General features: G+C 37.9%; 1 protein-coding gene across 1 annotated transcript; it reads right to left on the bottom strand.

The window, feature by feature from the left end:
- Nucleotides 1-14,258: 14,258 nt before the first annotated feature.
- On the bottom strand, nucleotides 14,259-15,005 carry LOC125092293 (peptidyl-prolyl cis-trans isomerase A). Its single transcript, XM_047716685.1, has one exon. The coding sequence runs from the start codon at nucleotides 14,960-14,962 to the stop codon at nucleotides 14,468-14,470; it is 495 nt and encodes a 164-aa protein (XP_047572641.1). The 5' UTR covers nucleotides 14,963-15,005; the 3' UTR covers nucleotides 14,259-14,467.
- Between the last annotated feature and the right edge of the window lie 549 nt (nucleotides 15,006-15,554).

Raw genomic sequence — 15,554 nt, 5'->3', positions numbered from 1 at the left:
ATGTGGTCTATCTTGGTATATATTCCATGGGCACTTAAAAAGACTGTTTTTTGCCGCTGTTGGGTGGGGTGTTCTATAAACGTCCACTAAAGTCTGTTGATTGATAATGTTGTTGAGTTCTTTTATATCTATGCTGATTTTCTGTGTAGTTGTTCTATCAGTTATTGAGATAAGGTGCTGACATCTCCAATAATAATTGTGAGTGTGTCTGTTTCTTTCAGCTCTATCACTTTTTGCTTTATATATTTTGAAACCCTCTTGTTGAGTGCATACAAATTCAGATTTGTTATCTTCCTAGTGGATTGATCCTTTTATTATTAAGTAATGTCACTTTTTGTCTATAGTAACTTTTAGAAATATTTTAAGTAAGCACCTCACCCAACATGGGGCTTGAACACACAATACCAGATCAAGAGCCACATGATCCACTGACCCAGTCAGCCAGGTGCCCCTATCTCTAATAATTTTTATTTGATCTGAAGTCACTTTATCAGATATTCATATAAATCTTTCTGTTTTCTCACATTACTGTTTGTGTGGTTTATCTTTTCTGTATACTCTGTATACTCTGTATACTTTTACTTTCAGCCTACCTATGTCACAGAATTTGAAGTGAGTTTCTTTTTAATTGCCTCTCTTTTCCTTTTTTTATTCAAGTATAATTAAAAGGGAGTGTTATATTAGTTTCATATGTACAATATAATGATTCAACAATTCTATACATTTTTCAGTGCTCATCGAGGTAAGTGTACTCTTCATCCCCTTTATCTATTTCATCCACTCCCCCACCCATTTCCTCTCTGGCAACCACCAGTTCATTCTTTGTATTTATGAGCCTGTTTTTTTGTTTGTCTCTTTTTCTCTTTGTTCAATTGTTTTGTTTCTTAAATTCCACATATGAGTGGAGTCATATGATATTTGTCTTTCTCTGACTGGTTTATCTCACTTAGCATTATACCCTCTAGGTCCACCCATATGGTTGCAAATGGCAAGATTTCATTCTTTTATATGCTTGAGTAATATTTATATTATATATAGGGGCACCTGGGTGGCTCAGTCGGTTAAGCATCTGCCTTTGGCTCAGGTCATGATCCTGGGGTCCTGGGATAGAGCCTTGCATCAGGCCCCCTGCTCAGTGGGGAGCCTGCTTCTCCCTCTCCCTCTGCCTGCTGCTCCCCCTGCTTGTGCTCTCTTTCTGTCAAATAAATAAAATCTTTTAAAAATTCACATTTTATAATATATGTATATGTATGTATATACAAATAAATATATAAATATAAAAAATCACATCTTCTTTATCCATTTATCTATTGATGGACTCCTGGGTTGCTTGCCTATTGTAAATAATGTTGCAATAACATAGAGGTACATATATCTTTTCAATTTAGCGAATTCCTTTTCTTTGGGTAAATACCCAGTAGTGGAATTAATGGATTATATGGTAATTCTATTCTTAATCTTTTGAGGAAACTCCATACTGTTTTCCACAGAAGTTGCACCAATTCATATTCCAACCAACAGTGCACAAAGTTTCCTTTTTCTCCACACCCATACCAACATTTGTTATTTCTTGTGTTTTTAATTTTTGCCATTCTGACAGGTATAAAGTGATATTTCACTGTGGTTTTAGCTTGCATTTCCCAGATGATTAGTGATGTTGATGCATCTTTCATGTGTCTGTTGGTCATCTGTATGTCCTCTGCTCATTTTTAATTGGATTATTTGCTTTTCTATGTGTGTTGAGTTGTATAAGTTCTTTACCTATTTTGGATATTAACCCATTATCAGGTATATTATTTACAAATATCTTCTCCCATTCAGTAGGTTGTCTTTTTGTTTTGTTGATGGTTTCCTTCACTGTGTAGAAGCTTTTTATTTTGGTGTAGTCCTAACAGTTTAATTTTGCTTTCATTTTCTTTGCCAGAGAAGACTTATCTAGAAAAATGTTTCTATACCCACTGTCAAAGAAATCACTGCCTGTATTTTCTTCTTTTTAATCCCCCAATCTCTGTTCTTTGATTAGTATATTCTATAATTTATATGCAAGGTAATTATTGATATGTTAGTGCTTAATTAAGCTTGCCATTTTATTATTTGTTTTCTATTTGTTTCCACTGGGTTTTTTTCCTCTACTTATTTGTTTTGCTTTTTTTTGTGTGTGGGTTACTTGAATAATTTTTAGGATTCCATCTTGATTTATTTATGATGTTTTAGGGTGTATCTCTCTTTATAGTGTTTGTAGTGATTCCTGTGGGTATTATAATATACATATGTGACTTGTAACAGTCTACTCATATTAACATTTACCACTTTGAATGAAGTGTGGAAACCTCACTTAATTTTAGGTCCCCTTACCTTCACTACTCTTAACTATATCATTGTCTTAAGTATCATCTGGTGCTATCATTTTTATTTTAATCATCAAACATGATTCATAAAACTCATGAAGGAAATCATCCTCCCTTGTATCACCCATATTCTTGTTCTTCTGTTTTTCCTGATGCTCTAAGATTTCTTTTTTATCATTTCCTTTCTTTTTGAATCACTTCCTTCATCCGATCTTTAAGGATAGGTCTTCTAGCAACAAACTTTTTCAGTTTTTGTTATCTGAGATTGTTTTTATTTCCCTTCATTCCTGAAAGATCGTTTTGCCAGATGTAGAATTTATGGTTGACAGTTTTTTTCTTTTCTTTTTTTTTTAAGATTTTATTTATTTATTTGTCGGAGAAAGACTGAGCACACAAGCCCGGGGAGCAGCAGGTAGAGGGAAAAGCAGGCTCCCCGCTGAGCAAGGAGCCTGATGTGGGACTTGATCCCGGGACCTCAGGGTCATGATCTGAGCTGAAGACAGATGCCTAACTAACTGAGCCACACAGGCACCCCCAACAGTTCTTTCTTTAAGCAAGGCTTTCTGGCCTCCATGTCATTTGAATTGGTATTTCTGTACAGGTAATGCGTCATTTTTCTCTGGCTTCTTTCTTTTTTTTTTTTTTTAAGATTTTATTTATTTATTTGACAGAGAGAGATCACAAGCAGGCAGAGAGGCAGGCAGAGAGACAGGAGGAAGCAGGCTCCCTGCTGAGCAGAGAGCCCGATACGGGACTCGATCCCAGGACTCCGAGATCATGACCTGAGCCGAAGGCAGCGGCTTAACCCACTGAGCCACCCAGGCGCCCTCTCTGGCTTCTTTCAATACTTTTTTTCTCTGTCTTTGGTTTTTGAAAGTTTAATTATAATGTGTCAAGGCACAGATTTCTTTGGGATTTGCTCAACTTCTTCATGTCTTTTGCCAAATTTGGGCTGTTTTCAACCATTATTTCATATTATGTCATATATAAGAAGGCTTGCCTACTAGTTTGTCTTTGAATCTCAGAACATACTACAATGCTTGGTACATTGTTTATGCTCACTATGTATTTATCAAACAAATGAATGAATCTAAGAATAAACAAGTGAATAAGGTCAACTGTAAGTTGAGATTTCAGGTCTCTTGATCAAAATGGTTCTTTTTTTTCATAAGGAGTTGACCAGTTTTGTCTACTTACAGGCTATAATTCCACATGGAATCTAGTTCCCCAGGGATCTAACAACCTACTTCATCCTTGGTTATTTGCATCTTCACATTCTTGAAGCAAATAATCTCATGTATTGATTGAGGAGAAGAATGCAAGTGATGGGAGATGTCATGAGAACTCGGGAAACTCCTAAGGGGGAAAGAGAATGATCCAGGAGACTGAAATTATCAAGGTCCTATTTTACCATCTACCTGTTTTGTCCCCATCATTTGTATCCTTTAAATTACATCTATTAAAAATCATCACGGGGCATTCCTGGGTGCTCAGTCTTTTGGGCATCTGACTCTTGATTTCAGCTTGGGTTGTGATCTCGGGGTTGTGAGGTCAAGCCCCACATGGTGCTCTGCCTTGGGCATGGAGTCTGCTTGGGATTCTCTCTCCCCCTCTTCATCAGTCCCTCCCCTCCTCACTGTTTCTCTCTCTAAAAGAAATTTTTTTTTTTTTTTTAATCATCAGTGGGTCAGTCAGTTAAGCCTCCAACTCTTGATTTTGGCTCAGGTTGTGATCTCAGGGTTGTGAGATTAAGCCCCACATTGCTTAAGATTCTCTGTCTGCCCCTCTTCCCCCTTATCTCTTTTTTTCTCTCTCTCCCCCTCCCTAAGAAAATATAATTATTAGGGTAAACATGAATGAATTCTTAGATATGTCTTTACGTAGAAAACTAAATGTTCCCAGATGCCCAGAAGGACAGCATTCTCTGGCACTATTTCCCAGCAGTCACTCCTACCTATAGCTCACAAGACTGAGCAGTATTATTTTGAGTATCCATTTCACCTTAGTCTGGAAGCAGCAACACTATTGTATTTGATTTCTAAATCAACAGTGACAAACCAAAGGTTTGATCAATAAATTTTGCCAGAGGCAGAAGCAAGTTTACTGTGGTAATTTATTAGAAAAATCTCCTCCTTGTGCTGAATGCATCACTTGGTTGCATGTTTCTCCTGTTTTTATTTCTTCCTTTTCTTTCTCATCCTTCCTTTCTAGCTTTCTTTCCTTCCTTCCCTCTCTCACTCCTTCTTCCTTCCTTCCTTCCTTCCATCCTTTCTACCTTCTTCTTTCCTTCCTTCTTGTCAACTAAAGGCTACTTGCATACATAGATTATGTCCCCCAAAATAAAACGTCTAATGCTTGTTGAATTAGTGTCAATTTAACTACAAATTTAATCAAAATATATTTAGACAACAGCTGTACATTCTCTGGCAAATGAATTTAAATATACTGAAAAGCAAAGCAAATCACACTAAGTCAAATAATATGTACATATTCTAGTGGACACAATTTAAGGAACTTTTCCTCACTTAGCAGTTGAATTGACTTATAATCCTAGCTGGGGTAAGGTTTTTCAGATAATAGCCTGAAACCTGTGGTCCTTTACCACTTGGGACCAGTTAAGCATTCTTGTTTCATGACCCATTTCCAAGTGATTTGGGAAAATTTAACCAGGCTGCAGCAGTGTGAAGGCCAGGGGTCCCCTGGGGAGGCTGTGGCTGTTACTGCCCTTAGACCAGTCTAAACCTAGCTCCAGGCCCACACAGGTCACTCTGGAATGTCCAAGACTGTTTGAGGTACAGAAAAGGAACTTATGGCAGTGAAATGGGGTGGTACAGTCAGTTTCAGGCTCTGTCCACAAGAATAAATTGTAGCCTAGAATTTTAGCCAAGTTCTGAGTATGTCCGAAGGGCTTTCATGTTCACCATAATTCTAGGTGAGAGAGCCAGGATAAAGGAAAGCCACAACCACAGTAAAAACAGAGTTATTTAGAGTTGAAATATTTAATGTTTATAGAAGGAGTGAGGCTATTTTGTGTCCCTGTTAAGTGGTCTTCAAAGTTGTTGGTTTGGTTAATATGAATTCTTTATTTGGATGAAATACTGGATTTGTCTGCCAAATGATTGCATAACAATATGTTATTTTGTTTTCTAAAATAGCCAAAAAATTTTGTTTTGCTGCTTCTATATTTGCTTTATATACCTGATCCTCAAGGGGTAGGAATTGTTTCAGGGATTAACACGAACAATCAAAATGAGGAAACCTTTTGTTTCATATATAATCTCACCTTTTCCTAGTTTTTTTTTTTTTAATGTGTCTTTTGACTTGATATTTTTAAGACAGAAATTTACTTTAGGTAATCAAGTTTATCAATTTTTTTTTATTTGACAGATAGAGATCACAAGTAGGCAGAGAGGCAGGCAGAGAGGAAGGCAGGGAGACAGAGAGGAAGCAGGCTCCCTGCTGAGCAGAGAGCCTGATGCGGGGCTTGATCCCAGGACCCTGAGATCATGACCTGAGCCGAATGCAGAGGCTTTAACCCACTGAGCCACCCAGGTGCCCCTATCAATTTTTTAAAAAAGATTTTATTTGTTATTTATTTGAGAAAGAGAGAGAGAGAGAGCAGGCATAAGTAGGCAAAGGGAGAGGGAGAGGCAGGTTTCCTGCTGAGCAGGGAGCCTGATGTGGAGCTCTATCCCAGAATCCCGGGATCATGACCTGAGCTGAATGCAAACACTTAACCGACTGAGCTATCCAGGTGCCCCAAGTTTATAAATTTTTAATGCATAGTTTCAGGATTCTGAAATTTAAAAGCCCCTCCTAAATTTGAGGCTATCAAATAATTTCATTTTTGTTTTTAGCACTTATAAGATTTCATTTATATCTTTGATCTATTTGCAATTTATGCTAGTGGATGGTATGAGGTACAGATGCAAATTTATTGTTTTCCAGAGTTACTTAATGTTCCCAAACCAATTTGTCAAATATCTATCTTCCCATCCAAGAATATGAGTTATTGTTCCAGTTGTGTCTTTTGTGTACTTCAAAAGTGATTTAAATTATTCCTTACATAAGTTTTTGGTATTTCTTGGTAAATACAGTACTATGCTTTTTAATTGTGATTGTCACTATCATAAAGGTGGTCCTTTCCTTCATTATATGTTCTATCTAGTTGTTACTGAAACAAAAGAAATTGTATGAAAAGGCCTTATGACTTTCTACAGATAGAAATTTCAGAGATATTACAGGAGCTTGACTATAAAATTCAGTGATACTTTCATTACAAATTTCCAATAATGAAGTTTCATTTTAATATAACATATTACACTAAAACAATTGTTCTGGCAATATTCCATAAATCAATCTTTAGAAATGCCTATGCCCTTTGATTTATATATACTTACAGGCTAAAGAATAGTTATAATGATGACAAGAATAGGTATGACAATGCCAAGATTGGCTGGCTTTAGGTAGAAGGATTTATGGAAAGGTTTACATCTCCTTGTTTTCTGTTTCTTTGGGTGTTCCTGATTTTTAAATATCAAACATGCATTACTCTCATAACACAAATGTTATTTTTCAATAAAAATTCATCTTTGTAAATCAGAGAATCCATGCTCAAATGCACAACCACATGTCACCCAAATCCCCTGCCCACAGCTTGCATGTGCTGCCAAATAGTGCACACAGGTAGGTGTGAGTAGGAAAGAGAGGAGGGTCTGGGAGTGAGCTGGGCTTATGATCTAATCCCAGCTCTGTCTCTTGCTACCTTTGTGACCCTGACAGGTTACTTAACCTCTTTGGACCCTGACATTCCCACCTATAATATAGGGGTTGTTGTTAAATTTTTGAAAATATAACAAAATACGTAGCACACAGCAAGAATTTTGATAAAGTGTAGTTGCTTCAGTGATCCCACAGATTCAGAACACGCCTGAGGAACACTGCAAAATCTAAGTACATTTTTTCCTCCCTTTTTTCCCTCTTGGTGATGCCCTTATGTCCTCCTTAGTAACTCCCAATATTCAATATATACATTTCTGCTCTTCATTTCTTCTCCTTTCCTTGTTAAAAAAAACCCTTCCTGCTGTCAAAACAGGAAATTATTTACAAGTTTTGATGGATTTGCTGCTTGCAAACAGCATTCTCAAATAAAAAGTCATATTGCTTATGTAGAATAAAAAACTTGTCTCAGGGATGCCTGGGTGGCTCAGTTGGTTGAGCAGCTGCCTTCGGCTCAGGTCATGATCCCGGCGTCCTGGGATCGAGTCCCGCATCGGGCTCCTTGCTCATCGGGAGCCTGCTTCTCCCTCTGCCTCTGCCTGCCATTCTGTCTGCTTGTGCTTGCTCTCTCTCCCTCTCTCTCTCTGACAAATAAATAAATAAAATCTTTAAAAAAAAAAAAAAAAAAAACAAAAAAACTTGTCTCAGTTACAGGAATTTCAGGTTAGGATGACTTTTGCCCATTTCACCACCCAGGACCAATATTTTATATTTTCCAGAACACTTTACATAGTAGTAATTAGTATTGAGTTACTTATGTATTATTTAAAATTTAAAAATAAAATTACTCATTTTAATATGATTTATAGGACGCCTGGGTGGCTCAGTTGGTTGGACGACTGCCTTTGGCTCGGGTCATGATCCCGGAGTCCCGGGATCGAGTCCCACATCGGGCTCCCAGCTCCATGGGGAGTCTGCTTCTCCCTCTGACCTTCTCCTAGCTCATGCTCTCTCTCACTGTCTCTCTCTCAAATAAGTAAATAAAAATCTTTAAAAAAAAAAAATAAAAAAATAAAAAAATAAAAATAAAAAAAATAATATGATTTATAGTCCTCATTGATGCTGTTAAATACATCTTCATGCCTCCTGCATTACTTGTCCCAAGAGTTGTAAAGTTTTTGAACACAGTATGTGCTGTCAGAACATTTTTTAAAAATAAGTAATAGAATATATTGAAGTTTCAAATTTATAGTGGAATAATAAGAATAGGAACTAAAGGGTGGTACATTCTTATTTTTAATGTCTGTAATTTAGACTCATTTGGATCTGTGTTATCCAAATGTGCTATTGAACCTAAACAAAAATACAGTGCAGGATCTCTAAATAAGAAGAAAAACAAGCAATAAATAAGAGCAATTTAAGTGATGTTTCAGCACAGTTGGGAGGTGATTGCAGAGACCAAATATCGAGGTTTCAGAGGCCAGAAAAAAGCAAGATTAAGGACATTAAAAAAGACCATCTAAGTGGGAAGACCAGATAGGGAGAAAGGGGTCTACTGTGCTAAATTATCATTTCCAAAGAGCTGGAATCCTGTGATCCTGGTGCTAAGTGTGACGATGTGAATCATCTAGAAACAGACAGGGTGAAGGCAGAGTGGGCCTGTCAGGAGAGGGAAGTCAAGCGGTGCTGAAGGGAAAGATCAAGGCACTGGCAGATCTGCGCCGGCAAGATCTGTGTGGGATGGGAGAAAATACCAGCATGGCTGGTGCCAAAAGGGACCCGTCATTATTACGTGGAAAGGGAATGGACTGCAGGCATACCAAGGCTTTACAGGTGTAGAAAGAGAAGCATCGGAGAATGAGACCAACACACATAAACAAACCAAATTACATTCTGTAAGGACACATCCAAGGCTTGTGGGAGCTTGTATGGCTCAGGTGAGGAGTCAACCTATAGAAATCTCAACAGTCTTCGTGCCTCAGTTTCCTAATCTATACAATGGGGTAATAAAACCACTTGTATCCCGTAGAGTTATGAACATGATCACAATGAGGTAATCTGTGACGAACACTCAGAGGAGAGCCTGGTCCATAGTAAATGCTACAGATATTTGCTGTTATCATTCTGCCACTAACCCTCATTTAATTATATGTTCCTTCTAAAGGCAGCCCCAGTGGCCTTTGTGGAGGACTAGAGCGTCATTTAGGAGCAGGTCAGGGAAAAAGCATCCAGGACCCCATAATGCACAATGACTTCATGACTTTGCACCACATTAACGAAACTTCTGGATTAGAACATTTGTGATGCCGGTGGTGGATGTCAGGAAGGGAAAAGGTAAGAGAAGGAAAGCAGTGGGAGGCAAAGAGCTAAATTGAGTTTTGAAGACCTAGTCTCACAGGAACCTTATGTTGACTAAAGTCTGTTGAAATAAAGTCCTCAATTTTTCTTCTTTCACCCAGATCTCCCTTTTATTTCATTTACCCACCATATGTAACTTTTAAAAAAATACATGCGACGTCGACCACTTTCATGTTCTATTTAATATAGCTCACCCAAGATATCGTCATTGCCAGTGCCAAGATGGACTCATAGGGCATTTACTGGCCCTTCCAAACAATTAAGAAGCAGGCAGGTGGCCTCCATGGACCAACAAGTCAATACTTCTTTTCTTTTTGGGGTTGCTGAACTCCCAGCAGAAGCTATTAACAATGAATATTTTTGCATCTCATTGAGCTGTAAATTGTAAACGCCTCCCCAAATCCCTACTGCTCTCCTACATTTACCTCCTCTGAACACTATGTTTAAAAGATCCAACTAGTTAATGAGCTCTGTGTTCCTTTGACTTCCTAAGAGAACAACACAAACTCTGTGAACCTTATTAGCAACACTGTGCTTGCTAGGAAAATAAAGCAGTGTAATTTTAATCCATAATCCACAGATAAGTATGTCTAAGATGCTTAGCATTATAGCAATTAGTACTTACTCAAGATCATGAAATCTTTCCAGCTCATCCATCCTTCTATCCTTCCTTTCTTCTAAGAAGTAACTGCTCTGGGAATAGACAGGATCAGAGTACATTTCTTTTTTAAAGTACACTTTTTTATTTTGGAGTAGTTCTAGATTTACAGAATTATTGCAAAGAGTCCAGACAGTTGCCACACACCTCCAACCCCAGTTTCCCTTTTACTAATATCCAACACGAGTATGATGAATTTGTCGCAATTGATTAATCGAAACCAATACTTAATTCAGGTTATTTTAGCTTTTCGCAGTTTCCTTTTACTATTCCAAGATTCATCCAGGGCACTACATTACATTTAATTATTAAATCTCCTTCAACTCCTCTCGGCTGTGACAATTTCTCCAACTTTCCTTATTTTTGATGACCTTGAGAGTTTCAAGGAGGACTGGTCAGATATTTTGTAGAACATCCACCAGCTGGGATTTGTCAGCTCTTCTCATTATATGACTGGGTTCATGACTCTGGGCAAGAAAACCACAGAGGTAAATGCTATTCACATCACGTCCTGTCAAGAGACCATACTATCAACATGACTGATCACTGCTGATGTGAATCTTGATAATGTGGCCGAAGCAGTGTTTGTCAGGTTTCTTTTATTCTTCTCTCTCCATACTGTATGTACTCTTGGGAATCTGCCATTTCTCCAAGGGGGTTTGATTCCTTTTGTCGCAGAACAGTATTAGAAATCAAGATCTGGGTACTAGGTATACTCATTGCTACCGGGGTGTTCTTGTTTCTAGGCCATCTCAGTTCACAGAGCAAGATGTTAAATGTGTGCATACAAACACATGTATTTACACATATCTACCAACATTTCTATATGTAATTATTTATATCTATATTGAGCTAATCATGACTTTATACTGATATCTCCAACATTAATTCATCACCACACGGACCATTCTAGCCTCTTCCCCCGATAATCTGTAACCACTTTCTCCTTCAGTGAGAAGCCTACCTTTTACCATTCACCATCCATTTGCTTAGTTACTTAATTCCAGTATATATGCATGTATAGTGGTTTCAGAATTATTACCCCATAACTCCCTGGGGGGAAAAAACTTTATCAACTAGAGTAGTGTTTATGTGCAGCTCCTTTTGCCTTTAGCCTTAGAGACTCCACTTATTTTCAAAATTACTTAAGTCGGCATCTTATTCCCCTACTCCCTCCAGTGAGGTAGTGTCATACATTTGTAATACAGTTAGATTGTTTTGTCACATTATGTATTCCACTTTGGAGCCCCCTAACTTTCTAAGTGATTTTAAAAATTTGCCTACATTAAGGTTCACTCTTTATATTGTAAACTTCTAGTGCTCGCTTCGGTAGCACATATATATTATAAAGTTCTATGGGGTTTGACCAATACTTAATGTCTTATATTCACCATGATAGTATCATACAGAATAGACTTACAGACCTAAATAATCCTCCATACTTGGACTCTACACTCTTCTCTGCCACACCACCTATCTCTAGCAACCATTGATCTGTTTGTTTACTGTCTTCATAGCTTTTCCTTTTCCAGAATATCATATAATTGGAATCACACAATATGTGGACTTTGCAAACCGGCTTATTTTACTTAGTAATTTGCATTTAAGATTCATCCATGAATGTTTGTGACTTGGTAATTCATTTTGTTTTATCACTGAATAATATTTCATTGTATAAATGTGCCACTGTTTGTTTATGCATTCGCCTATTGAAAGACGGTTGCTTCCAGTTTCAGTGATTATGAAATAAAGATGCTATAAGCATTCACACACGAGTTTTTTGGTAACACAAATTTGCAAATTTGTTGGGTAAATACCTAGTACCAGTCATATGGGAATACTAGATTTAGTTTCATGAGAAACTGCCAAACTGTCTCCAAAGAGACGGTATCATTTTTCACTCCCACCAGCAATGAGTGAAATTTCCTGCTGTTTTTGCATCCTGACCATCAATTGGTATTGTCAGTTTTGTTTTGTTTTGTTTTGTTTTGGATTCAAGCTTTTCTAATAGATGTGCAGTTGTATGCCATTATCGTGTAATTTACAATTCCCTAATGGCAAATGATGTTGGGCATTTTTTCATATGCTTATTTGCTGTATGGATATCCTTCTGGATGAAGTGTCTGTTCAGATCTGCCAATTTTTTTTATTGGTTGTTTCTTCTCATATTGTTGATTTTTAAGAGTTTAAGAGTTCTTTGTATGTTTTAGATAGACCTTCTTTCTCAGATATATTTTGCAAATATTTTCCCCAGTCTGTGGCTTGTCTTTTCATTCTTTTAGCATTATCATTTGCAGAGCATAAAATTTTAATTTTAATAAAGTCCAACTTATCAATTTTTTCTTTATTGTTGTATTTTAAAATTCATCAACAAACCCAAGGTTATGATAAATTTTCTCCTATACTTTCCTTTTTAAGAAGTTTTATTTATTTAAGTAATCTCCACACCCAGTGTGGGGCTCAAACTCACAACCCCAAGATCAAGAGCCACAGGCTCTTCTGAGCAAGCCAGGCACCCATTCCAATGCTTTCTTTAAGAATTTTATAACTTTGGGGACGCCTGGGTGGCTCAGTGGGTTAAAGCCTCTGCTTTCAGCTCAGGTCATGATCCCAGCATCCTGGGATGGAGCCCCGCATCGGGATCTCTGCTCAGCAGAGAGCCTGCTTCCCCTCTCTCTATCTCTGCCTGCCTCTCTGTCTACTTGTGATCTCTCTCCGTCAAATAAATAAATAAAATCTTTAAAAAAAAGAATTTTATAACTTTGTATATTAGATTTAAATCTATGATCCATTTTGAGTTATTTTTTGTAAAGTCTATACCTATGTTCCTTTTTTTTTTTGCATATGGATGTCCACTTGTTCTAGCACCATTTGTTGAAAAGAATATCCTTTCTCATTCCAATTGTCTTTATTCCTTTGTCAAAGATGAGTTGACTATTTTTGCATAGATCTATTTCTAGGCTTTCTATTCTGTTAAATTTATGTATGTTTCTACTCTTTTGCCAATATCATTCTGTCTTAATTACTATAGACACATAATAATTCTTATGTAGGGTTCCATGAGTTCTCCAACTTTGTTCTTTTTCAGTATTGTATTGGCTGTTCTTGGTCTTTTGTCTTCCCATATAAACTTTAGAATTAGTTTGTTGATATCTACAAAACAGCTTGCTAGTGTTTTGATTAGGATCGTGTGAAATCTACAGATCAAGTTGGGAAGAAGTCACTTCTTAATAATTGAGTCTTCCAATCCATGAACATGAGTGATTTCTGCATTTATTTAGCTCTTCTTTCATTTTTTCATCAATGTTTTATAGTTATCTGCATATAGGTCCTGTACATATTTTATTATATTTATCCCTAAGTGTTAATTTTAAGTGCTATTATAAGTGGTATTTTTTTTAAATTTCAAGTTCTATTTGTTCATTGCTGGTATATAAGGAAAACAATTGACTTTTGTATATTATACCTTTGTTATACTCATTTATTAATTCCAGGAGATTTTTGTTGATTCTTTGGATTTTCTACATAGACAATCTTGTCATCTGTAAGTAGAGAGTTTTATTTCTTCCTTTTTAGTCTGTATATCTTTTATTGAAATAAGGTTCCCTATTCCCTATTCCCTATTACCAATAACCTATGTTGAATAGGAGAAGTTAGAGAAGACACCCTTGCCCTGATCCCAGTATTGGGGAAAGTGCCCAGTTTCTCATTAAGGATTATGATGTTAGCTGTAAGTTTATTGTAGATGTTCTTTATCTAATTAAGGATATTTCCCTCTATTCTTAGTTTGAGCATTTTTTTCATGAATTGGTATTGGATTTTGTCAACTGCTTTTTCTCCATCAACTGATATGATCATATGCTTTTTCTTCTTTATACTGTTGATGTCGATTAGGTTAATCGTATTTTGAATGTTAAACCAGTCTCGCATACCTGTTACAGAGCTCACCTGATTGCGGCATATAATTCTTTATATACTTTGTTGGATTTCATTTGTTAATATTTTACTGAGGAAATTTGTTTCTATGTTCATGAGAAATATTGGTCTATAATTTTTTTGTAATGTCTTTATCTGGCTTTGATATTAAGAAAATGTTGGTCTCACAGAATGTGTTAGGAAATGTTTTCTCTTCTATTTTTTGGAAGAGGTTGGGGAGAACTGGTATCATTCATTTCTTTTTTTTTTTTTTTTGTGGTTTAGGTTTTATTTCATCATAAACTGAACTCTGAGATCCAGATAGGCCTGGGGTAAGGAACCATGGAACCCGCAGAACTGCAGCGAGCGGAGACTGTGGGGTAGTTCGAGCAGGCAGGGGTGGAGGGGTGCTCTCCCGAGCTACAGAAGGAATGGTCGGGTAGTTAAGATAAAACACGTGTCAGACTGATCAGATCTGTCCACAGTCAGCAATGGTGATCTTCTTGCTGGTCTTGCCGTTCCTGGACCCGAAGCGCTCCATGGCCTCCACGATGTTCATGCCCTCTTTGACCTTGCCAAAGACCACGTGCTTGCCGTCCAACCACTCGGTCTTGGCCGTGCAGATGAAGAACTGGGAGCCGTTCGTGTTGGGTCCAGCGTTGGCCATGGACAGGATGCCAGGACCCGTGTGCTTCAGGATGAAGTTCTCATCGTCAAACTTCTCCCCGTAGATGGACTTGCCACCAGTGCCGTTATGGCGTGTGAAGTCCCCACCCTGGCACATAAATCCCGGGATGATCCTGTGGAAGCAGGAACCTTTGTAACCGAATCCCTTCTCCCCGGTGCTCAGAGCGCGGAAGTTCTCTGCCGTCTTCGGTACCTTGTCCGCGAACAGCTCGAAGGAGACGCGGCCCAAGGGCTCGCCGTCCACGGCGATGTCGAAGAACACGGTGGGGTTGACCATGGCTGGGCGGCACGGGTGGCTCCGGAGCGGCGGCGTCTGCAAGGCCGGTATCATTCATTTCTTAAATGTTTAGTAGAATTCACTGGTAAAACCATAGTGGGCCCAGAGATTTCTTTTTTGGAAGGTTATTAATTAAATATTTTGTGTAGTCACTTTTGCGGGTGGGAAGGAGTGAAACTCAAGGTATCTGTGTTTTTAAAATTTAAATTCAATTAATTAACATATAGTGTATTATTAGTTTCAGAGGTAGAGTTCAGTAATTCATCGGTTGTATATAACACCCAGTGCAAATAACATCACGTGCCCTCCTTAATGCCCATTACCCTGTGATCCCATCCCCTCACCCTCCTCCCCTCCAGCCACCCTCAGTTTATTTCCTATGGTTAGGGTGACTTGGGCTCAGGTCATGATCTCAGGGTCCTGGGATCAAGCCCCACATCAGGCTCCCTGCTCGGTGAGAAGTCTGCTTTTCCTTCTCCCTCTGCCTGCCACTCCCCTGCTGTGTTCCCTCTCTCGCTGTCTCTCTCTCTGTCAAAATAAATAAATTTTTTAAATCTTTTTTTTAAAAAAGAGTCTCTTATGGTTTGTGTGC

Source organism: Lutra lutra, chromosome X, assembly GCF_902655055.1.
Source record: "Lutra lutra chromosome X, mLutLut1.2, whole genome shotgun sequence".
NCBI lineage: Eukaryota > Metazoa > Chordata > Mammalia > Carnivora > Mustelidae > Lutra > Lutra lutra.
This window is presented reverse-complemented; position numbering and strand designations above follow the sequence as displayed.